Source organism: Alosa alosa, chromosome 8, assembly GCF_017589495.1.
Source record: "Alosa alosa isolate M-15738 ecotype Scorff River chromosome 8, AALO_Geno_1.1, whole genome shotgun sequence".
NCBI lineage: Eukaryota > Metazoa > Chordata > Actinopteri > Clupeiformes > Clupeidae > Alosa > Alosa alosa.
The window spans coordinates 28792704-28817420 of record NC_063196.1 but is presented as its reverse complement, the minus strand read 5'-3'; the positions used below and the strand labels follow the sequence as shown (position 1 = coordinate 28817420).

General features: G+C 41.4%; 1 protein-coding gene across 1 annotated transcript; it reads left to right on the top strand.

Moving 5' to 3' along the window:
* The first annotated feature begins 2439 nt into the window (after nucleotides 1-2439).
* On the top strand, nucleotides 2440-14824 carry LOC125298904. The gene is made up of 7 exons (XM_048249821.1): nucleotides 2440-2506; nucleotides 10193-10353; nucleotides 11103-11183; nucleotides 11274-11306; nucleotides 11866-12086; nucleotides 12831-13008; nucleotides 14714-14824. The coding sequence occupies exons 2-7, from the start codon at nucleotides 10329-10331 to the stop codon at nucleotides 14797-14799; spliced, it is 624 nt and encodes a 207-aa protein (XP_048105778.1). The 5' UTR covers nucleotides 2440-2506; nucleotides 10193-10328; the 3' UTR covers nucleotides 14800-14824.
* Nucleotides 14825-24717: the final 9893 nt, after the last annotated feature.

Below are 24717 nucleotides of genomic sequence, written 5' to 3'. Positions count from 1 at the left end.
TAGCCCAGGGAAATCCACGACAGCCAGTAAAAATTTCGCCTGCTCTGCCTTGAGTCAGACTCGCTAATGTGAAGCGTCTCAGGCTTTGCTGGCGAAGCTTGAGACATCACTTGGAGTCAGAAAAGTGGAGGGGGCATGTGTGTCCAATATGGCCCGGGCGAGGGTGTTGTTTTGGAGAGAGCCTTTGATGAATTACTGGACCATTTAACCAATTTCAACCAAGGGCCAGGTCTTTAATGTTTTGGTTCTAGCTGCTGCTTTTTAAAATGATTACGTTTTCAGTTTTTACTCTTTAACTACTATTAAATGACTATGTTTTAAAACCACATAGGCTATATGCTTGTATCTATGTTAAATGTTTTAATATTCACAGCTTATAGCCTACAGTAAATATTGTATATGTAATGTGTATATAACCCTGTATCTTTTTTTCACTAACACCAAAACAATTTAAATAAAATATGTTGTCTTGATTAGGGCACTCAGTGTATGGGTAATGGAGTTGAATATTACTTGAATTATATATCATTAGGCTACATAGGGGAGGTTATTTTAGTGCTTGTGTGTAAAGACAACAAAAGAGACTGCTTCCTCTAATGTCCACATACATTTGTTGATTATTAAAATTAGTCAAGATCTACAACATCTGCCATCTTGTTTTAATTGTTAATCTACATTAATATTGTTACATACAGTAAAAGCCTTTGTTACAACATTCAGCAGTATGTAGACATCGGCTGATAATTTCGAGTAGGTAGCCTAATATAATTTCCACCATTAAGATAAGCTCTGCAGTGAAAGGGGTTGTGGGCTGGCTAGGTAAGCTACAGGTAGTTACAAAATTTAAATATTACAAATTTTGAATATTAATAATAGGCTGTCCTTGGTCATTTTCTTTCACATCAGGAATGTGGAAATCACCTTGCATGTGTTAGGCTAGGCCTAGGCTATTTTGGATTAGAAATGAAGGTGACCTAGTTCCAACAGACAGTAAAAAGAGCTTATGCCTTTAAAGCGTATAAATTATACATTATATAGTTTTACAATTAATAGTTTATAATAGAGAACATTATGAATTTTAAAACATGCTGATATATAATAGATATATAATAATTTGTGGATGTTGCCTCTCTCTTACAGGTTCCTGGAGTACAAGGCAGCACAAGACCAAACTGGCGTTGCACAACCATCAGTATCTGCATGCTTCTCCAATGTTTCGGTCTACAGTTCTAAATCCCTCGGCAGCAAGCAATTAATGCATCCATCATTAAGGACTTGGTAATTGGCATGCACTGCCTCTGGCTTTGGTGGAGGATTGTTACTTTAGAAAATTTCTGAAAGTCATGGACTCAAAATACACCCCCATCTCGAGAAGCACTATCTCCGAGAAAGAATCCCAGTACTGGTGAACCAAGTGAAGCAGACTATTGTTGAAAGATTGCAGAGTCAACCATCTGTCTCTGTAACCGTTGATATCTGGTCTGACCACCAGACTGCGGTCCTTTTCTTATCACTCATGCAGTACACTGCTCTAATGGATCCTGTGTGCTTGAACCGTACCTGCTTGAATGCCCGCCGGTTTTCAGGGCCGGCAGCGGTGAAGGATTTCTGCTGCTTTTGAGGAAATACTTGAAGAATATGGCATCGCAAAAAGTTTGTTATATTATAACAGACAATGCAGCCAACATGAAATCGCTTTCAAAGTGCAAATGCCCCTGCAGCAAGCCTCCTGACACAAGCGAGGATGACCTTGATGATGAGGAGTTATGGGAGGACACTGATGAGGACACAGAACTTGGGCTATCAGGGGAGAGGCTTTCTTGTTTTGCCCATTCTCTTCAATTAGTTGTCTCAGATGGAATGAAAGAGGTCAAATCAATTAGTCTTGCCATTGCTAAAGCATCTCAAGCTTTTCTACCCTCTTGCACACCAGCTCGGCTTTCAAAGACATTTGAAAGCACATGTGTGGAACAACAAAAACTGTACCTGCAGCGAACAACACCACATGGAATAGTACATTTAAACAGCTACAAGCACTGACTTCTCTGGATCACAAAACATTGACGAAATGTGCCTTAGCGACTTTTTTCAGAAGTTGTTTTTCCATACGTGAGTGGAACCAACTCAGAGACAACCTCAATTCTTACTCCTTTTGCTGAGGCTACTAGCAACAGAGGGAAAAAGTGGTAACTATCAGCATCATTGTGCCGACTGTTCTTGACCTGAACACCCATTTAATAAAATGTGAAACAACTCATATCCTGTGTAGACCCATCGCCAAAGGGCACTACCGGGATCACTGGCAACTTCCAGGATTTTTGAACAGTTTGACATGGCTGGGAAAACTGGGAAGGAGGACCATTCAACAACAAAATCTACACCCTTTCCACAATGCTGGACCCACAGTTTGGCCTAAATTGGGTGGATCTCGATGTGGCGTGCAAGCAGGGGACACTTGCAGCATACCAGAAGCGATACAGAGAGGACCTGAAAAAATCACTGAAAGGTTAGTACATAAACTGATGTATGAAAACTTACTGTAAATTCGTTATCATATTTGCTTACCAGAACATATTAAACTGGGTGTATTACATTTTTCCACAGAGTGCAAAGGGTAATAACCTACAACAGTGTTGTTATTCCAAGATTACATTTAACATGTTTAACATAACACAGCGTGATCATAATCTCTAGTTTACATAACATTTGATATGACGTGCTCATGCCCTCATGTCTCACAGAAACACTGGTTGCAGAGGTTGAGAAATGTGCTGGTCCAGGGGATGTGGGGTGCTAAATGAAGAGTGTGTGTCTGTGTGAGTCCAGGGGATGTGGGGTCAGGGGATGTGGGGTGCAGGGGATGTGGGGTCCAGGGGATGTTGGGTGCAGGGGATGTGGGGTCCAGGGGATGTGGGGTGCAGGGGATGTGGGGTCCAGGGGATGTGGGTGCAGGGGATGTGGGGTCCAGGGGATGTGGGGTGCAGGGGATGTGGGGTCCAGGGGATGTGGGGTGCTGGGGATGTGGGGTCCAGGGGATGTGGGGTCCAGGGGATGTGGGGTCCAGGGGATGTGGGGTGCTAATTGAAGAGTGTGTGTCTGTGTGAGTCCAGGGGATGTGGGGTGCAGGGGATGTGGGGTCCAGGGGATGTGGGGTGCAGGGGATGTGGGGTCAGGGGATGTGGGGTGCAGGGGATGTGGGGTGCTGGGGATGTGGGGTCCAGGGGATGTGGGGTCCAGGGGATGTGGGGTGCTAAATGAAGAGTGTGTGTCTGTGTGAGTTCAGGGGATGTGGGGGTGGGGGATGTGGGGTCCAGGGGATGTGGGGTGCTGGGGATGTGGGGTCCAGGGGATGTGGGGTCCAGGGGATGTGGGGTGCTAAATGAAGAGTGTGTGTCTGTGTGAGTCCAGGGGATGTGGGGTGCTAAATGAAGAGTGTGTGTCTGTGTGAGTCCAGGGGATGTGGGGTGCTAAATGAAGAGTGTGTGTCTGTGTGAGTCCAGGGGATGTGGGGTGCTAAATGAAGAGTGTGTGTCTGTGTGAGTCCAGGGGATGTGGGGTGCTAAATGAAGAGTGTGTGTCTGTGTGAGTCCAGGGGATGTGGGGTGCTAAATGGTTTGGTTGCAAAAGGGTGTTGGGTGGGAGTGGGGATTTGAGGAAATGGTTTAGTGGCCAGTAATGGGGAGGGGGACCAAGACCTGTCTTCAGTGCCTGTTGCACTTGTTTTAGAGTGTTCATTATGAGACCACATCGGTCCCATCTCAAAGCGCAGTTTGTTCTTGCCTGCCGTGTGTTTAAAAGATATACAGTGGGAAGAATAAGTATTTGAACCCATGCTACAGTTGACTAAAAAGAGGAATATATTTAAGAGGAATATATTTTATACTTATTCTCCCCACTGTACATGTTCATGTTTTGGGGACTGGGGGTGGGTTTAATAACATAGAATATTTGTTAACAGCAGTGTGACATAGTGTGATGTGTGTGTGTGTATTTGGGTGTGTGTGTTTGTGGAAGGGGAGGGGGGTGTAATGTTTATGTGTGTTATGGGGGAATAACGTTTTAAAAGATACTGAATTCTAGTGTATTGTCAAAATGTTTAAAATGGGAAAATATTGGAAAATGTTATAAAGTACCTAAGCCTACTAATTTATACCACTAGAAAATTTTAATTTGCTCTGCATGTCTTAACTATGATAAAAAAAAGTCAGGGAGGGCTTAACATGTTGATGACAGAGCAGCACTGTTGAAGCAATTTAGAAAAATAGGAAGAAGATGATGCATGTGGTAGGGATTTTTTTAATGATAGTGAAAACATAGACCATATTAAGACATTAAGACTGCTCCTCTAAACAATTCCCAATCTAGCTTAGTCTGTAGGCCTAACTGTTGATTATTAACTGGGGTGATATTAAATAATTTATGGTCTTGGTCTCGACTTCGGTCTAGACTCCTAAAGGACTCGGTCTCATTCGGGACTTGCTTCCTCAAAGACTCGGTCTTGACTCGACTTCGACTGTATTTCAAAACCAACGGACTCGGTCTCGACCCTTCAAAGACTCGGTCTTGAATCGGACTCGGCATAGGCGGTCTCATCCCCATCACTAGGAAAAACCATAGACGGTAAACGGTATTGATAGCAGCGTGAACCTAGCGAAAATAGAATGTTCATGCCGGATGTATCTATTGCTAGCAAAGGCGGCTAAGAGTTTTCAAAATAAAAGTCCCGCTAACCACATTGGGTTTAATGGAGATCGTTCAGAATAATGAAACAAACTTTTGATTTGACTAACCCTATATCATAAACCTATGTGAAATAAATCATTTATTAGGAAAAAACTGTTTAAATGTTCAAAAATACGTTTAGTTTATGAAGCTTCTTATGTGTTATATGATTTGTATAGCATTATTTATTGTTTATTAGGCTGTTAATTAATTAGACATTGTTGTCAAGTTGTTGAGCTAAGAAAACTAAGTCTTGTGCCCCCTCAACATGGGGGTGAAATGGCATCCTCACATCATCAGCTTTCAGAATATATACAATTTATGTCTACTGAATCGCCCGGGCGGCGTACGGGCATCATCATGTGCCAACCGCATCACAAGCAATGGAATGGTATAGTGACATTCAAGTTGTTGAGCTAAGAAAACTAAGTCTTGTGCCCCCTCAACATGGGGGTGAAATGGCATCCTCACATCATCAGCTTTCAGAAAATATACAATTTATGCGGATTGAATTGCCCAGGCGGCCTACGGGCATCATCATGTGCCAACCGCGTCGTAAACAATGGTATGGTATAGTGACATTCAAGTTGTTGAGCTAAGAAAACTAAATCTTGTGCCACCTCAACATCGGGGGGTGAAATGGCATCCTCACATCATCAGCTTTCTGAAAATTTACAATTTATGTCGACTGAATCGCCCGGGCGGCGTAGGGCATCATCATGTGCCAACCGCGTCATAAACAATGGTATGGTATAGTGACATTCAAGTTGTTGAGCTGAGAAAACTAAGTCTTGTGCCCCCTCAACATGGGGGTGAAATGGCATCCTCACATCATCAGCTTTCTGAAAATGTACAATTTATGTCGACTGAATCGCCCGGGCGGCGTACCGGCATTTGTCCCGACTCCTGAGTAAAATATGTACCAATTTTTTTGTGACTCTGGGTACACTGAGTCGGTTATTGACGTTTGGCACTCGATTCTCCCGGCTCAGTGACACGAACCGGGTTATTTAACCGACACTTCGGTCAGTTTGTCAACACAAGAGCTGGTAAGTCCCGCCCATCCGCTAAACCCCCAGTGGACCTCTAGATTGAAAAATCGTCAATGCAAGTGAATGTGAAAAATAATTATTTTTCTGGTCCCGTTTGAATTGTGCCATGAAAGTGTCTGTTGCCATCTGTTGTCTGTGAATTTTTAATATAATTTGTCATGTTCTGAGTTTGACAGTATATTATATGATTCTTGAAACATCAGTTGTGGAAAAGACATAGCGAGAAAAAACTACATGTCACCTGTGGCGTGAGCTAGCTCTAATCGCAACATAACATTAGCTGAGATGCTAGTTTTGTAGCGGCAGGAATAAACACACATGGTAACAAAATATTCAAACATGTCTAGCTTCACTCAACACATTAACACTATGATACAGTGTGATTGTAAAGTTGTATGGTTGCCCCGAGGGGCGTTCCTATCACCAGGAACGTCACCGGGCCCCTTTTAGCCAATCAGAACGTTTTGGGACTTGAGATATTGGTGGAAAACCTTTCCCATTTAAACATTAAAAAATGTGTGTTGCTAGGCAGAATACATGTGACCAGGTCCTATGTGTAATCCGTTGCCAGGCAGAGTATGCGTTTGTTTTGGTTCTATGTGTGCTTTCACTTTTGGTTCTGCCTCCTTTTCTTGTAAACCCCTCCACTTCTCCTAAGCCCTGTTTGGTTTTACTTTCACTGCCATTCCTCCTCAGTTTCACTCTTAGTCTCTGACACTTCGGTCAGTTTGTCAACACAAGAGCTGGTAAGTCCCGCCCATCCGCTAAACCCCCAGTGGACCTCTAGATTGAAAAATCGTCAATGCAAGTGAATGTGAGAAAATAATTATTTTCTGGTCCCGTTTGAATTGTGCCATGAAAGTGTCTGTTGCCATCTGTTGTCTGTGAATTTTTAATATAATTTGTCATGTTACGAGTTTGACAGTATATTATATGATTCTTCGGCTATCAGTTGTGGAAAAGACATAACGAGAAAAACTACATGTCACCTGTGACGTGAGCTAGCTCTAATCGCAACATAACATTAGCTGAGATGCTAGTTTTTGTAACGGCAGGAATAAACACACATGGTAACAAAAATATTCGAAACATGTCTAGCTTCACTCAACACATTAACACTATGATACAGTGTGATTGTAAAGTTGTATGGTTGCCCCGAGGGGCGTTCCTATCACCAGGAACGTCACCGGGCCCCTTTTAGCCAATCAGAACGTTTTGGGACTTGAGATATTGGTGGAAAACCTTTCCCATTTAAACATTAAAAAATGTGTGTTGCTAGGCAGAATACATGTGACCAGGTCCTATGTGTAATCCGTTGCCAGGCAGAGTATGCGTTTGTTTTGGTTCTATGTGTGCTTTCACTTTTGGTTCTGCCTCCTTTTCTTGTAAACCCCTCCACTTCTCCTAAGCCCTGTTTGGTTTTACTTTCACTGCCATTCCTCCTCAGTTTCACTCTTAGTCTCTGACAGTTCGGTCTCATGACTTCCAGTAAATGTTGCATAACAGTTGCACAAACAGTATCCTTATATAAGATGGAATGTTTTTAATCTAAACCACAATCTTGTTTCGTAATAGGCAGGTATTTGCTATTTCTTGTTCTAATTATATAATCCTTATTAACCATAACAGGCTACCAGAGCTGCAGGAATATCATCGTGGGAACTAGCCTGGCTAGCGCCACCACTTCTCAATGAGAAGTGGTCTGGGAACCAAACGTTCATTTTCTCGTATTTGAAAAAAATGCCCAGATCCGTTTATTGGGTGCCACGGATGTCTATCAAATGCGTCTGTGCATAGCTCATCATCGTCTTGCTTTTACCCCTGTTCTGTGATTGGTTCCCTATCTGAGGCAAAAATTAGGGCGGTAGTTTCCAGGCTGCCTTAGCAGCGTGAATCAAATCGCGCGCAAGGCAGCATGGGAACACCCAGGCTACGTGGGAACTAGCATCTAACGTTAACGCAGAGCCCGTCTACGGAGAGCCTTGCCACTCCGTATTAAGTCCCATTGTACCGAATTTTGGATGCAGTTCCACCAGAGTTCCACTGGGGGCGATCGCCATGAGTGCAGAATGAATGGGAGTCAATGGAGCTAGACGGCTAAAATTGTCTCTTTCACCTGATTGTCGTTGACAAATCTCAGATTTGATTGTAGTTTGTATAACTTCAACATGGGTTATAGGTCAAAAGTTGAATGAGCAGTACTTATGTCTTTTGATTTCTTACAGGTTGGGTCGTTGTGCACATAACACGCGCTTAGCATTGTGCTAATGAATGGCGTCATTGACACATTTGAAAGGCTTTTAAGAACAATTAAGTGACTTTAAAAATATTCTTTGCCTCCCCTTTCGAGATACAATACTCCAATTACTTGAAAAAAAAATTATATCGAGAAAAGTGGATTTTTGAGGGGTACAGCTCCATAGACCTCCATGCATTCTGCACTTTCGTGAATGGCCCTCATGTGGAACCACAGAAGGAACTGCAACCAGTTCAGAAACCGGAAGTTTTCTGAGAGTGGCAGTTCTCCCCTTATTAGACATTCTCTGGTTAACGGTATCATGGGAACGGCTAACGTTAGCTTCTAACTGTCTCACAACAATAACAGCAAATCCAATGTTACTACAAGTAAATTAATAACATGTAAATGTGTTTAACATGTTTAAAAGTAGGCTGTACAGTTGCTTGACCAAGGTTATTGAATACACTTTCCTGAATGTAAAAGTTAAAAGATGAATGCAACCAGCACAAACACAATAATTGACCATTATGACTTCTTTAAAACTCTTATCTAAAACTTTCTCTATCTCTCGCTATGTCTCTCACTACTGCTCTAACTACATCTACATCCACAATGAGAGAGCTGAACGTGAGCTCTTATTTGCCTCGGCCTACGTCATATAGTCCTTATCCTAGCTTAAAATAAGCACATTTTCATCAAAATTTCTATTTTAGGTTTTGTGTTACATAGTAATGTCTACACATGTGTTTTTAAAAGACCTCTTCAGACAAGATTAAGCATTAATTCAGTTATAAATTCAACCTGCAAACTGCTCTTTAACGATTTTTCAATCTAGAGGTCCAGCGGGGATAGCGGAAAGGGCGGGACTTACCAGCTCTATAGCCTACACCAGGGGTCTCAAACACCCGGCCCGCGACGTATGTCAAAATAATAACGTAATCCGGCCCTTGAGACTTTTTAATTGCGACAAACAACGATACTGATTAAAATAGACAATAGTTCCAAGTACGGTGACAAATCTCATTTGTACTCTGCTCTGCTCCACTATGTGCTAGACATCCAGAGCTTCATTCAAACCCAAAATCGCTGCGCAAAGTTTTCAGGAAATACTTGTAGCCTATTACACGTGAGAAACACAAAGACGTGCATTTGTAATGACGCGGAAGCGATGCAGGCCATAGTGTTGCATAAATTGAAGCAGAAATTAAGCAGAAATAGGCCTACACCAAATGTTGAAAAACGTTTACGTGTGATGAAGTCTTAGGTAGGCTATGTTATTCACCTATTCTAAATCTGAAGGAGAATATCCTTTTGGAGATTATGATCGATCGTCTATTGAATGGAGGTGCGTCTGCGTGTATACGACGGTGTCCACTAAGCATATATAAGGTATACCATGCTTATTTCGACCCTCTGCCCAACATAGCTTGGAGGTTGCAGTGCTAATCGTGATGATAGTGTCCGTAATGGACGTGGTACAGACAGCAGGGCTAGTAGAAATAGGGCTCTAAACTACAAAGTCACCCGCAATATGATGCAAACTTCTGGGTACTCAGATTACCCGCGATAGGAACTGATTTGACCAGAATACTTTATTGTAGGCCTTGTGGTTTAGAAACCATATACATCTTAGGTGTTGGTATACATCTTAGGTGTTTTCCTGTTAATTTGTTATGTGGGTAATATGAAAAAAGGAAAGTAAACCTGCTCAAATATGTTCATCCAGTAGCCTATTTACTGAAAGGTGCATAATTTGAGGTGCTTGCCATCCAGTAGCAAATTAGATGGGTAAATTTACCCCCCTTCATAAACTTTTGTTTTACTCAAAGATTTTTACATTTACAGTAGGACTTTATCTCTGACCACTTTCAAGCCATGGCCTTTTGAAATTTTGATATAAAAATCCAATGGTGTTGCTTTCTTAACCCTGACGCCTATAGTTTGCCAGGTTTAAAAAGGTTATGAGAGGAAAATATTTTTTATTTGGTGTGTGAAACACACATACCTGTTTTATGCTTTTCATTTGTTTTATCATTTGTATTAATATTTATTATTTTATATTCATTATTTTATTTATAAGCTAAGGTTGCTAGCAGGTGTCTAAAACTAGATAAAAACACTTGCACTTTCTGTTTGCAGTTTTGTGTGGTATTTGAAAAAAAGAACATTGCATTTTCAGAAATAGCCGGCCCTCCAATCAGATGATGTTGGCAGAATTGGCCCCCAGCTCATTTGAGTTTGATACCCCTGGCCTACACACAACCAGACCCCTCTGACACAACACAGAGCGAGCGCGGAATGAACAGCATCCTTACATGAGCCATTGGTATCATTGTGAAGGTTGGTGATTTTGAACTTAAATGAACATTGTCAACTTTAGCTTTAAACTTTGTTTGTTTACTAGGGTTTAACCAAAATGCTTACAATATCGAGTTAACCGTTAACTAACTTTACCTTGGCATTCTAACTGATGTTAACGTTAACGTTAAAGGAGAATTCCGGTGTGATATTGACCTAAAGTGTATTGAAACATGATACCGAGTGTGAACGTATGTCTCATAGCCCATCTCGGCTTGTCCCTGCACTCCAAAAATCTGGCGCTGTTAGCCGATGCTACCAACAGCTTTTTCAATAGTGGTGGTGCTTCGACGTGGGCTACCCATGCAAATAAATATCTGTTTTACACCCATTTACTACGGCTCAATGTATCTCCACACTTCATTGGTAGACTTCCGAGGGCCCTGACATTTAAAAATGAGACATTGAGAACTTTGAAAAGCACTGGTAGTTTACTTACAAGGCGATTTATACAGACAGTATCTTCCGCGGTTTAGCGTTTGCAGCCATCTTGAATTTAGTCACGATAAGTCGAGCAATCCAGTAAGAATGAACTGGTATGATAAGGGATCAGATTCAAAAAATAATTCAGTGGAAATGCATGGATTCCAGTTTCTTCCAGTAGCAGCAACTGGAATCCATGCATTTCCACTGAATTATTTTTGGAATCTACCAGACTCTGCCCACCCCAGCCAGCTGCCAGTCTCCGCTGCCCTACCCCAACAGCCAACCCATTACCTTCTCTGCTGAAGATTTTCAGATGCCCCTCCAGTCATTCGTGCCAGTGGCTTCTGCTGGTACCCCTCGGTGTGCACCCAATTTCTCTCCAGAAGGTATGTTTTAGAAAAGAGAGTTTCATGTTATTCCAAATACCTATACCCAGTCATATAGATACAAAAATGTTTCTTCCATATTTGTCACAGACTCAAGAGACTCCGCCAGGCAGCTTTTAAAAGGCAAGTGCAAAACTGTTGTGCCTTGGGATTATCATAGGATTCCATTTATATATGAACGGAATAGCCCTGTGCATTGAAATACCTAAAAATTACAGTGGTTTGCATTCTCTATCAGAAGATAGAGACAGTTAAAAACTAACTGTGCATTAAATATTATGATTGGTTGCTGGGGTGAATCCCCTACCTATAGCATTTAACATCCCTTGTGTATATTTGAAATTAGATTGACCATTTGAAGAGTTTGGTTCCAAAACGCTATATCCACCATTTTCATTCATTTTCATAAATCATTTTACATTTTGTTTTGCAAGTAATTTCAGTAGAACTGTAATTGGGTATTATTTGATTTTTCGTTACTCAATCAAAACAACAAAACAGCAATTTGATTGATATTACCTTAACTACACAATTACAGAACGTGAGCTTTTAATGTTTTTTAAAATGGAGATATAGCGTTTTGGAACCAAACTCTTAATTTCTTTATTTTACGCTTCTTTACATTGCAAAATAAAGGAATGCTTGCACTCAACCCAAAACTATTTGTTATTCCTGTCAATAGATGTAACCTTGCAGAAACTGCTCACCACGGTCACAGAGTTGACTAAGGAGGTGAGGGACCTGCGGCAGGACTTCAGAGAGTTCCGCCAGTCCTGTAGGTGTGGCCAAAGTGCTGGGGTGGTGGGCTTGACTGAAGAGCCACTGCAACTGCCTCTACACTGTATGGAGGAGCTGGAGAACGCAGAGGTGATACTCCAGTCCCAGGAGGCTAGAAAGGCAATGGTAATTATTTAATGATTAAATAGTGGTCACATTATTTTTCTGATTGAACTTACCTCAGTGTTTCCCATACATTGACTTATTTGTGGCGGCCCACCACAATATCAACATTGACCACCACACAATGATTTTCCAGATTGCACTAAATTGTGCTTACATCTGATTAGCATCATAACCACGCTGTGCTAATTTGTTAAAAACTGTTCTATTCAAGTTAATTCTGCAAAACAACCACCACAAATGGAATTCAATTCTCTGGGAAACACTGTACCTGACTGCACAATTTTGTTAAACTGTTTAACAAATCTGTTAAACTATCTGTGTTTAAGCTCATCCCAGACGAGGATACAAACAAATCACCCTTTAATACATCCCATTCAAAAATGTCTGTTTTGGCACATCTTTATCAATCTCAGTTAAATTTAGACTTGACAATTGACAAACCTTGTGCTCCTTGTTGGTGCCCCCCACCCAATCCCAATCCTCCCCCACCTTTTATGCAGCCCTTGCCACTTAATCTACTAAACCCCTCTTCTACTGCTTTTTACCCCATTAATGCATAGGCTGACACCAGACATAATTTCACTGCATTTCTTACTTCCAGTAACTATATGCATGTGACAATAAACTTCCTTGTATCCTTGTATCCTTGTAACCTACATAGAGCAACATTACATCATCTTTGAAAAAGAGCCTTTTTAAATTGTTTACTTTTTAAACTGAATAGTTACTTTTTTATTTTGATAGGTGGCCCGCTTCACAGTTATTGGGGGGACCACCCTGGAGATCAGGGTCCGGCGCATGCGGGCATACAGCATGACCAATGAGCTGGCCTCAGGCCTAAACTGGGCTGGCAAGAAGAACAAGGATGTGGCCAAACAGAAGCGGCCCTTTAAAGAAATGGCTCTCTGCAAATGCATGTTTGGTAAGTTATTCTCCTTAAGTATGAATGCGGTGCAGTAAAACAGTATGCCCTCAATTGAGTAAATAAACTCAAGCTTCACACTTCTGCCCCATCCTATTCAATTTACAACCAATTGGACTATGCAACAGGGAATTTCTTATTTATTTAGTTGATCATTTTTTCATTTTGTCTTGTCTATTGGTGTAACGGGTACGCTGGCAATTACGCCGCTCATTTATGCATCTCTTGTCTTGTGTGTCGTTACCACTCCGCACACCAGTGTCGCACTTTGCCGCTGCCGTCGTGTATAGCCTACTATTTAGCTCTATTTTGTCGGCGGCGCTCCATAAAATACATTGTTGCCAGTTAAAAACTTCGGCGCAGATGTGCGTGCCTAATGACCGCGCACTCACGTGGGCACCAGCATCCACAGTGGCACACTTGCCACGCACATCAGCGCAGACGTTTTTTGACTGGCAAACACTGGAAAATAATGGATTTTAAATAGCAGCGCCAAATAAATAGAACTGATTCGTAATCTAATCGGTGGCGGCAAGGTGCGACTGGTAGCACAACTCGACAAGTAGCCCAGTTTGACTGAACCGATGTGCGTTGGCCTTTAAACGAAAATGGGAATGAGTGAAGCCTGCTCCTAATTCGGCCAATTCGCTTTTCTGTAGTTCGTCTGAAGAAAGGGCTAACCTGAGGCCGAATCACATCTGGCAGGCGAATCTCTACCTCAGCTAGGCTATTTCTCTAAATTGGGTAACACTGGATAGACACACAACCTACAGAAGAAATTAAAAGATTGTTCCTCTGGTGAGAAGGGAGAAGCACTCCACACAAATTGGAGCCTTAGATCATAACACTGGTAGCCTAACCTAGGCTACGTGTTTGTCAAATAATTTCATCCTAAGCTAGGCCTATTTGACAGACTTTTCCAAAATTGATGTTAAAAACGGCTACATTCACATATTAAACGTTGCCTTTGTTCTGATAAGACTTACCAGTTAATGTTTCCAGATGCGAAGTTTGTTGTGGTGTCCCTTCTGCCACAAATTACCTCAGTGACTCTTCAGACCAGAGTGGAAAAATATCGAACCAGCATCATCCAGCACACACATGTGACAGTTAAATTTCGCGCTAATCAAAGAGTGATCACACCATGGATCACACACGTAACATGTGATTTAGAGAAGAGAGTGGCGCGTGGGCCTGTGGTGACGTCATTTGTCCAGCTGAAGGGCATGAGTGGAAAGCATGGGCGCGCTCAAATTAAATTAGGCTATTAGGAACAAAGTCCTTTTAGGCAGAAATGCGCGTACATAATGCTTCACAACACCAATCTTGCAGCGGCGAGATCACAACACATGATTGGCACGATATCTTCACAGCACCACATTATTGGCTCAATGTATTCACAATACAGCACATGATTGGCTCAATGTAGGCTATTCACATGTCGACTTTTGCCGCGGAAGGGGTGTGATATGTGTGCCATATTGCGTTACAAACTAACACCATATGCATTTCTATTAGTACAAACTAACACCATGCATTTCTATTAGTTTCTATTCCAGAAAGTCTCTGGGATAGCTGTGCCACAGACACACACACACTTTTTTTCTACATTTCTACATGGCCTAGGTTATCAAGTGTAGCCTATATCATTCACAGGCATAGTAATGTTAAACTGAAGTGTACTTTTGCTTGTGTTCTATTTTAGATGCACTGACTCAACGACTGAGTACGGCAAATACTTATGAATTCGCACAAGCTGTGCAGAAGTGGCTGCGCTACGCCCCAGACTGAGCTGGAGGAGCTGGACGACCGACGCAGAGTTAGCGTTAAAAGAAAAAAAAAAAGAAACAATACAATAAAAACTATTGTTAAAAAAAAATGCGTGGGGTGTCATAATTGTGCTAGTCTAGGCTAAAGCCTTAAGATCTGCTATAATTTCTCTGTTCTATATGTTGCTAGCCCATATCCTGGCTGTCGATAAAGCAGGATTAAAATAGCCTAATAATATTTGTAATATATTAATTTAGACCTTCAGATTAAACCTATACTAAAATAGCCTACCATTGAAGTTTCGTTGATATGCTGGGATTTCAACATTGTTTCAATATCCATTGTAATCGAAATACCATTGAAATCCTGTTGATCTCTAGGTATGATTTCAACGTTGCTTCAATGATAATAGAGGGTGCAACATGATGAAGAATCAACATCAGAGTTCGACGTTGATTCAATGACTTTATCGTTGACAGCAGGATGTTGATTTAACATCGTTTCAATTACTATTTGCTATCTGGGCCAAGATAAGCAGTAACATTATGGTTCTTTATGACCTAAGAGAAGTTAAATGTTAATGTGGGTAGGAACAAATAAACCTCTACTTTATAATTTCAAGCAAATTATTTTGTGGACCCCTTGGCTATGGGTCACCACTTTGAGAACCATTAGAGAGAACATTTGATAAAGTTGAAGGAAACTTTGACAGCATTTGTGGCTCAATAGTTTTAAGTGTGAAGTTATTATTAAAATGTATTTTATTATATAACCTTTACTTTTGTGCTATAATTGTAACCGTATGTACTATTTAAAGTGTTGTTTTTTTTCTCACCAGCTTTTTACCTGTGACAGCAAAGTCTGAGAAACACATCCAACCATGAGTTCATCTGATGAGGTAAATTAAGTATTGAAGTAGTAGGTTTAACACTGCTATAACTTACCAAACTTACCAAACTGCTATAACTTACCAAACTGCTATAGCAAGTTTCACTATCTCTTTCTGCAGTCATGCACTCACAGTCACTCTCTCACACACTCAAATGCAGTCACTGCTGCATTACTGTATATCTGTGAGTCATACTGTATGTGGTCCCATCCTATGAGAGTTTTGATGAGCTCAGAGTGTACTTCACCCAGACGGAGTGGGCTCAGCTGGCCAAATGCGAGAAGGTGCGCTTCAGGAACATGAAGAGGAACCACCTGGTCATGCTGGCCATAGGTAGTGATTACACCACAGTATCAATTTTAAACCAGAGCTGTACTGAGCCTTTAAAGGCCCCCAAAAGAGTTTTGTAGAGTTTTGTTTGCCTTAACATAGCATTTCCAAAATCATTTTGAGGGCACATAAACTCGGGGCGAACTAGGGCGAACGCCACTTCTGCCACACTCTGAGCAGGTCGCATTGCCTCTAATATAGACTAAGCAAGTTGCTGTGCCGGGTCGGTACACATCTGGTGTTTTGTGAATAGCAAAATAACAGCATAAAGTAACCAAATTCTGTAACCTGAGGTCTGTGGTAGGGATGTCACGATTAGAGAGTTTGGTGGTACGATAATTGTCTGAAGAATAATTACAATTTTACAATTATTACGATTATTTTGCGTGAATATTTTTCACAACAATACTAATGAATAAAATCACACAAACACATTCTTTAGAGGTTTTGATCTTTAAAGGTTATTTATTGCTGTTTTTTTCACAGTAAGAGACTGCATAGTAGTAATAATAAAATAATCACTCTGCTTTGTAAACTATATCTGCATTTCCCTTTTGGAAAAAGTCAAAGGCTGTAGTCTCTCTCCTGATAATTTAACACACCATTAGAAAGTGTTCTAGTATTTCCAGTTTGTGCATTCTATCCACATTTGTTTTGGAGGTAGATAATGGAAACATGGAATAGGCTAGATAGAAATTGAATTGAGAACATCTATAGAACATCCTAAATTCTGCTCCACCCTCCACACACACATACACACAGAAGATTATGGCTAAATGTCATGCTTCAATTTCATATATTTTGGAATTCATATAAAGATTATATATTTTGTAACTTATTATGTAATTACTAGTAGGTAAGACCAGTGTTTCTCAAACTTTTTCAGACCAAGGACCACTTAAACAGCTTGCTAATTGTCTTTGCACCTTACTTATTGTGTCAGAGGATTCATATGATTTAAGTTGGCATATCTTACATAGGCAGTGTTACAGAATTGTTTGGATTTACATACAAGTTGGTTCAATATTGCAAACAACTCATCTATATTATTTTTTACCTCATTACCTTTTTTACCTACTGTACGTCTGCTCGCGGACCACTTGGGATAGCTTGCGGACCACCAGTGGTCCCCAGACCACCAGTGTTGCCAACTCTCGCGAGACAAATAAGCAACTCTCACCTCAAAAAGAAGCCCAAAAGAAGCCCAATGCCTAAAAAGGTGCCCCAGAGTCGCTGTAACCTGCCACAGCCTAAACAGCATAGACTATTTGTATAATGAGTGAAACAATTACTTTTCCAAAGCCAAAACGTACTTTATTTTTCAAGTTTTACAAAACAGAAATCTAAAAATCATTGTACAAGACACACATTTTGTGTGTGTGTGTGTGTGTGTGTGTGTGTGTATGTGGAGAGAGAGAGAGAGAGGTATGTGTGTGGGGGGCAGAGAGAGACAGAGGTTTTTAAAGATAAAATATAAAATAAAGCATATTTTAATAATAATAAAGAGAGAGGTTTTTATAAATAAAATAAATAACATATACAAATAAAATATAAAAAATAAAAGCAAAGCAATATTATAATAATATCAAAGCAATATTCTGCCACAAAATGTGTGCACAGCATGTGTGTGCCTGACAGCATGACGTGTGGGCCTGACAGCATGACACAGGGGTGGATGTCCCCCTATAAAAGCAGTCATTGATCAAATCATGGCATCACAGCTGACCACAAAACATATATTAAAACTTTTAGAGATCTATATATCTAGAGAGAGAGAGAGAGAGAGAGAGAGAGATGTTCCTGTCCGGTTTATTATGCCAAAAACAGTCAGCAACAAGCAGTTAAACATGGATGCAAATACCTTTAGAAGAAGGCCTTTAGATGAAGGCCTGGTTAGGTTACAAGTAATTCGTTTTGAAACTGAAAACATATGGATTGCCTAGAATATTAGCATAAAGATCAGGCATAGGCTACTTATATCAAATTATGCTTCATTAACAGCATCCATGTAAAGAATTATGAAAACTTTAACAGCATCCATCCACATGAGAATTAACAGAATATATCCAAAGAAATAAACAGCATCCATCCAAAGAATGATGAGAACCATGAGAATGCTTTAAATCTTGAACCAATGTTTGGGTGCACACAGCCATCTCTGGAACACTAGCCTGCTGCACAACTGTTCAAAGGATCCTTAATCCTGTCCTCTATCCATCTCTGGAACACTAGCCTGCTGCACAACTGTTCAAAGGATCCTTAATCCTGTCCTTTATCCATCTCTGGAACACTAGCCTGCTGCACAACTGTTCAAAGGATCCTTAATCCTGTCCCCTATCCATCTCTGGAACACTAGCCTGCTGCACAACTGTTCAAAGGATCCTTAATCCTGTCCCCTATCCATCTCTGGAACACTAGCCTGCTGCACAACTGTTCAAAGGATCCTTAATCCTGTCCCCTATCCATCTCTGGAACACTAGCCTGCTGCACAACTGTTCAAAGGATCCTTAATCCTGTCCTATCCATCTCTGGAACACTAGCCTGCTACACAACTGTTCAAAGGATCCTTAATCCTGTCCTATCCATCTCTGGAACACTAGCCTGCTGCACAACTGTTCAAAGGATCCTTAATCCTGTCCCCTATCCATCTCTGGAACACTAGCCTGCTGCACAACTGTTCAAAGGATCCTTAATCCTGTCCCCTATCCATCTCTGACTGCAGTATACAATATGGCCTTAAGAGAAGAAGGCCAGGACAGGACCACTTATTTCTCTCTCTCTTAAATATAGTTTAATATGGCCTAAATGCACCCGAAAAACAATGCCTCCATTTAGCCTACCTTAAAGAAGGAAATCACTCGCTTCATCTGCTTCACTCGTCCCCAGAGTCTGCTCTCCATCTCTATACATTCCTACATTGAACTTCTGAAGCATCTCCGCTGTTGGGACGAAGCCTTTGCAGCATATTCCCACTCGTCGCAGGCCGTGAGCTTAATGCTAAGTATGCTACTCAATGTTTTCTGACCCATGCGGTTTCTGAGTTTGGATTTCACGCGATTCATTTGGGAAAAACCCTTTCCACGCCGGGCGCTACTGAGGGGCATTCGGAGGTGAAAGTGCAAATAGTGCAAGGGCTTTGAAACATTGCTCCCGCTGCTGTCCCTATAATTTAGAACGCCGCCCAGAACTCTTCCGCTTGGTGGTCTTCTTTTTGTGTCCCACTCATGGAAGTGCACAGCCTGATATTGGGAGTCCAGCTTCCTAGATCTCCAGTATACAGTTTTAAAACTGCGGCCGTGGATAGCGGTGGCTTGGTCTGAGATAGCATCACTGATGGGCTGAACACTGCCATGGACCTCCACAGGTTCGTGGTTGGCTGGCAGCCTGTTCTGAACCTGTCTCGCAGCCTCAAAAATAAAATCCCGGCATCTGGTCTTCATTCCCATCTCTAAAGCACTATCAAAATTGGCCTCTCCAAGGGCGATGGTGAATTGCACCCCAAAGTTCACTGCGACAGGGCATATGATTGCGTGTGTCATCCAAATCAACATTAATCAGATGTGAATCGGACGGCGGGATGGCGTTGGGAGTCAGGATTTTGACACCAAGGAACGAAAAAAGTTTGCAGACAGTCGAGCATTTTGAAGGCGTTTCCGATCTCCAGCTGGAAAAAGTTTGTTTACTCTTGAGAACTCCTGCAAGATAGGCATGAGGAACTGCAAATACAGCTTATTGATAGGGTCGCAGTACATCTGGTATAGGAGCTGTCGTGCAGGCGTTTGCGTCCTTGCACAATTGAAAATGCAACTTTAGCTCATCCCACTGACCCAACAATCGCACACAACACAGTAGATGGATAGCCACCTTGTGCCAGAGAGCTGCGCAAGTTTAAGTGGTGTTTCTCGGGGTTAATGGTTTTAGATACTATGGCAAACTCTCGTAGTCTCATGACTGTGAGAAAACCACCTGGCGACTGAGAAATCAGGAACTCAGATTTCTGGGCAGTGTTTCCACAGCTTTGCTTGCGCAGAGCTGGATTGAGTGACAGACATACTTAACTAGTTGAAGCTTCTCATTTTTGCACGGAGGTGTGTGTACACAGAGTTATTTTTCCCTCCATTACACTGCAGCCGTCGGTTCCTAGGCCTACACAGCGCATGAAATCCAGTCCCACGCTTTCTAGGAACGTAGTCAGGTGGAAGCTATGGCCAGCATTTTTCTCCCTTCAAATCTATTAAACCTAAATAGGTGGAGACAATCTTCTTCAGAGAAGTGCTGAAGTACCTGATGACAGCACACAGCTGCTTAACACTACTGATGTCAGTGCTTTCATCTATGATGAGAGAGTAGCGAGACTCCCGATATCTTTCAGTAGTTCGTTGAACATACGCGGGGCAATGACATTTTTAATTAGTGCTGCACATTTTGTTGATTGAATGCCCACGTCCATGTCACAATCTGTGCCACTTATTTCCCCAAGCAATCAATACAGCGTATGGGCGTGTGACATGCCACATAGGTTGCGAGCCGAAGCTCTGTCATTTGGCTTTTGGTTGATGATTTTACTACTGTGAATCCAATATCCGTTAATCTTGATGATGAGATTAGCATTCCTTCTATGCTTTTCTGTGCGAGCATGCTGCATAAGGTCTGCATGGTGTGCTCTTATTTCTGCCTTTACAGAACCTGCAAAGAGCCTTACTGTTATCCCTCCAATCCTTGAGCTCTTTCTGCCTCTCCCAGTCAGGATTGTATTTTTTCCCATACTTCGACCACTTTGTGGACATTATGCCAACTCTCACTACGAACCAGTAGGCCTACTACTATCGCAAAAACTCCGTAACTTGCACTAGCCAGATCGACTTTGTTGTTGAGATTTACCCCGCCGCGGACGTTAGAGGTATGATGCACTAATGAGCTTGTGTGCGCAGTAGGCCTAGTGCGCGAATGAGAAGAACTGATTGGACAAACAGATAGATAGATAGATAGATAGATAGATAGGCTACTTTATTGATCGCCAAGGGATTAAATCTTAACTTAATAAATATGCCTACTGTTGACCAGCCTACAAAAACGTGAAGCACAGAGTCGCGTATTATTTTTGGCATTAAGCAACCAAGTTTCTAAAAATAAGCCCAAAAACCGCAACCCGCGACTCCACATTTTCCAAGCTTCTAAATAAATACAAGCCCAAAGTCGCTACATTATAAAAGGACTTGGCAAATCTATGCAGACCACACTTTGAGAAACACTGGGTAAGACTATTTAGTAATTTGAATACTTCATATTAATTTTGAATCTATTACACTTAGGCATATCATTAATGTGATGTGTACAGTGGGCAGTGCTTCGACTTGGCCAGCTTCCCTCGTGGTCCGCGCGGGGGATCACGCGGCATCACGCGACTTTAATTTGTATTTTTCCAGTGATGCTGCAACGACGCTGCAACAACCGCAGAAGTCTCAAGTGAGCAGGGTGTCTCGTAAAAGAAATGGAGCTGGAAAACCCTACACAGACTTCACTATACAGACTTTTAGCAGACTGGTTTAGAAATAATTTAATAGCCAGAAATATGCCTGCCCTGCCCTAATAAAGAAATAGTTGGTTAACGGCGAAGTGAATCCCGTTTACAGCCGTTAGAAGAAACGCAGGACAAATTAAACATTCTGGTTTTCTCCGAGTGCAACGATGATAGACAGACATCAATTGGACAAAAATATAGAGCATATTAACCTCCGCTTGTTCAGCCAAATGCCTTCCTGTTACGTCCTGTTATCATGGAGTTACAGGCGATAAACCATTTTTGATGGTCACAAGTTTACTTCATTAGCGCTTTATTTTTTGACTATTAAAGAGTGTTTTTTTCATTTAAAGGCTTGACTTAGGTTTATTCAGAAGAGCATTTAGTGCTCTCCCCAATCCCAGACGCTCACATTGTATGTTTGTTTGTAATGGATGCAACCCCTTGATCATTGCTTTTTTGTCATAGGCCGATACGTGTGGGTGCCTCGTCTCTCGGCACCCACTGAAAACATCGAAGCACCCACGTGTGCCAGCTTACAGTCCCGCTAAATTTACATTAATTTAAAATCAAACATCGCGAGTTTATGTTAAATTCAGCATCTCTCATAATGTGATTGGATATGTTGCTGTCAATTCCTGGCCTACTCCATATACTCAACCACCAATGAGAGCGCCTCCTCGTATGAAAATTCCTGACACTTCCCACCTGAAAAATTAACGAAGGTTTTGTCGGTCTTCAGGCCCTCAATGTTTAAAATGTATATAGCCCTGAATATCATTTTAAAAGTAGTCTGACAAAGTTTATTGTTTTGTGACACAGCTCCTACTGGTTTCCTTGCGCGTGCATGCGCTGCAGCAGTTGTCAGACATTCAAGTTGTTTTAGGCGGTTTGAAGTCGCTTTTCATACGCCATGAGCGCTCGGCTACATTACAGCCAGTCGGACAAAAGGCATGGAAATAAATATATGTTTTAGTGTATTTTTCAAGTCAATAAAAATTCTTAATTTTCGAATGTCTTTGTCAGGGAACATCTGACTTTTAAAAACCATAGGCCTGGTAGTCGCTCAGACAAGGAGTTATAAGATAAAGGCAATAATATTTGTGTCACCTAATGCAAGATACCATCAGAAGCCAACAATCATAAAGCACAGTGCGCACACTCTCTTCCCTGCACATGAAGCTGTCTGCGTGTTGTAGGCTAGATTTGCGTGAGTTCTTTCTATCTGCTTTCCTTTTGTGAGTTGCGACCACCTAGGCTATGTTATAGACGTTCTATGAGGTACCAGTGTTTAGCACACAACACCGGAGAGCACGATTCATTGGCGCTTGCATGTTGCATGCATGCAAGGACAGATGTATGTTGCTAGTGACAAAATATTAACTTTCAGTGTTTTACGATGTCTTTGTCATGGGGAAGTGTTTTCCCCCATGCATTTATTCTAGGCTACTTGTCAGTGACTGCCGCGAGAGAAGCGGGTTCTTTGTTTCGTTCATTTCAGTGACTGACGCGAGAGAAGCGGGGTCTGTGTTGTGTTGCGTTAATTTATTTTCATTGGGCATGCCCTGCCGTAACGTCCACATCTCTTCAGTTTCGACAAAGCCGAAATTACACCTTTTGAAACAATAAGTGCCTGATGCATGCAATTATGCATGATTTATTTTGTTATTGAATTCATAGGCTGGGATTACTCTCGGCAACAATTATGTTTAATGGTAGATCCTGGGGCGGCAGGCAGAGCGATGTCCAGTGGCAGAGCGACGCACAGTGGCTGAAAGTGGTACTAAAGCTTCACGCAGCTTCACGCCTCGTAATGTGCGAATGAAGTGGTCATTTGAAAGTAAATGGCAGTTTATTTCAATCCCTGTAATTCCCCCCATAATTCATCTGAAAAACACCAAGCAGTGTCTGGTGTGTCCAGGTTCATCCCCTTGCCCATTTATCTTCCCAGTGAACCCAACGTGTACCCTTGCAGGTGTAACACCCCCCACACACACACACACACACACACACACGCACACGCACACACACGTACAAGCACAAACATGAACGCACACACACACACACACACACACACACGCGTACAAGCACAAGCATGAACGCGCGCGCACACACACAGTGTTTCCCCTACAATGTAGGCTAGTCAGCAGCGCCACTCCTAGAATTCAAGCGCTGCAAAAAATTGCCTAATTAAAAAAACGCACGCAAGTGAACTTACAGTAGGGAACAGCTGCCGTTTGTTCAGGTTCGATGTCAACAAATAATAGTAGGCTAACGTTGAAGGCGCAGTCAGGGATGCCACAGGAGATCACGTTTGTTTGTGTTTATGTTTTAACTTTATTAGCAGACTCAATTTGTGCAAAAAAACGTAGCCTACATTATGTTAACCAAGGAACCAAAAACACCAGCGGTAAGCTCAGCCCCTACCTTCAGTAGCCTATTCCCAGATAAATTCTCCACGATTGTTTCTAGCATTTTTGTTTGTTATACAGTCAATGCTTTCAAGCCCTGTGTGGCTAACATACCTAGGCTGTGAAACTAAGGTCTAGCCTATTGGTGGGTTTAATTGAATTTTGGTAATAGTATATGCAACCATTTACATCTGGAGATAGTTTGTAATTTCCTGTAGAGCTCACCAAAATCATAGAAATGATACAAAACACTTATCTGCTATAATCCAAGATAGATTTGCTTCGAGTTGTTAGGCTTTTGAGCATTTATTTAACCAAATGACATGGAAAACACAATTCATTTCATCCATATATCCTTATGCACCATGCACAACAACGCTACTAAGTTAGCGGCCTTAAAGTGACAGGCACTCAATTTGACCTGCACCGCACCAATACATTGTAATGACATGAAAGAGAAGTCTATATAGTTTATACAGTGCTGTGCAAAAGTTAAGACACCATGCTAAAATTGACTAAAAAAGGAGGAATACAAATAATCTTTTTTGAAATTGATCTTAATGGCTTAATTTAAAAAAGAGGAAAAATCAAGCCTTTAAGGACATCAATTTTTTTGTGAATGTATCATGTATTGTAAATAAATAAATGTTATTATATAAATAAATGTCTTAACTTGTGCACAGCACTGTACATTCTAAATAGTAATAGTTTGTACAGTAGCCTGTGATTAAGCTTTTATTTTTTTGTCATAATTTGTAACTCAATCTGTCAATTTCTTTTCACAAAAA

What these genes read in the sequence shown, in the direction of transcription:
- LOC125298904 (XM_048249821.1), top strand. Translation starts at nt 10,329, where the DNA reads ATGAGCCATTGGTATCATTGTGAAG. An exon ending in CCATTGGTATCATTGTGAAG is followed by an intron (nt 10,354 to 11,102) that starts GTTGGTGATTTT and finishes TCTCTGCTGAAG; the next exon opens with ATTTTCAGATGCCCCTCCAG. An exon ending in CGCCAGGCAGCTTTTAAAAG is followed by an intron (nt 11,307 to 11,865) that starts GCAAGTGCAAAA and finishes TCCTGTCAATAG; the next exon opens with ATGTAACCTTGCAGAAACTG.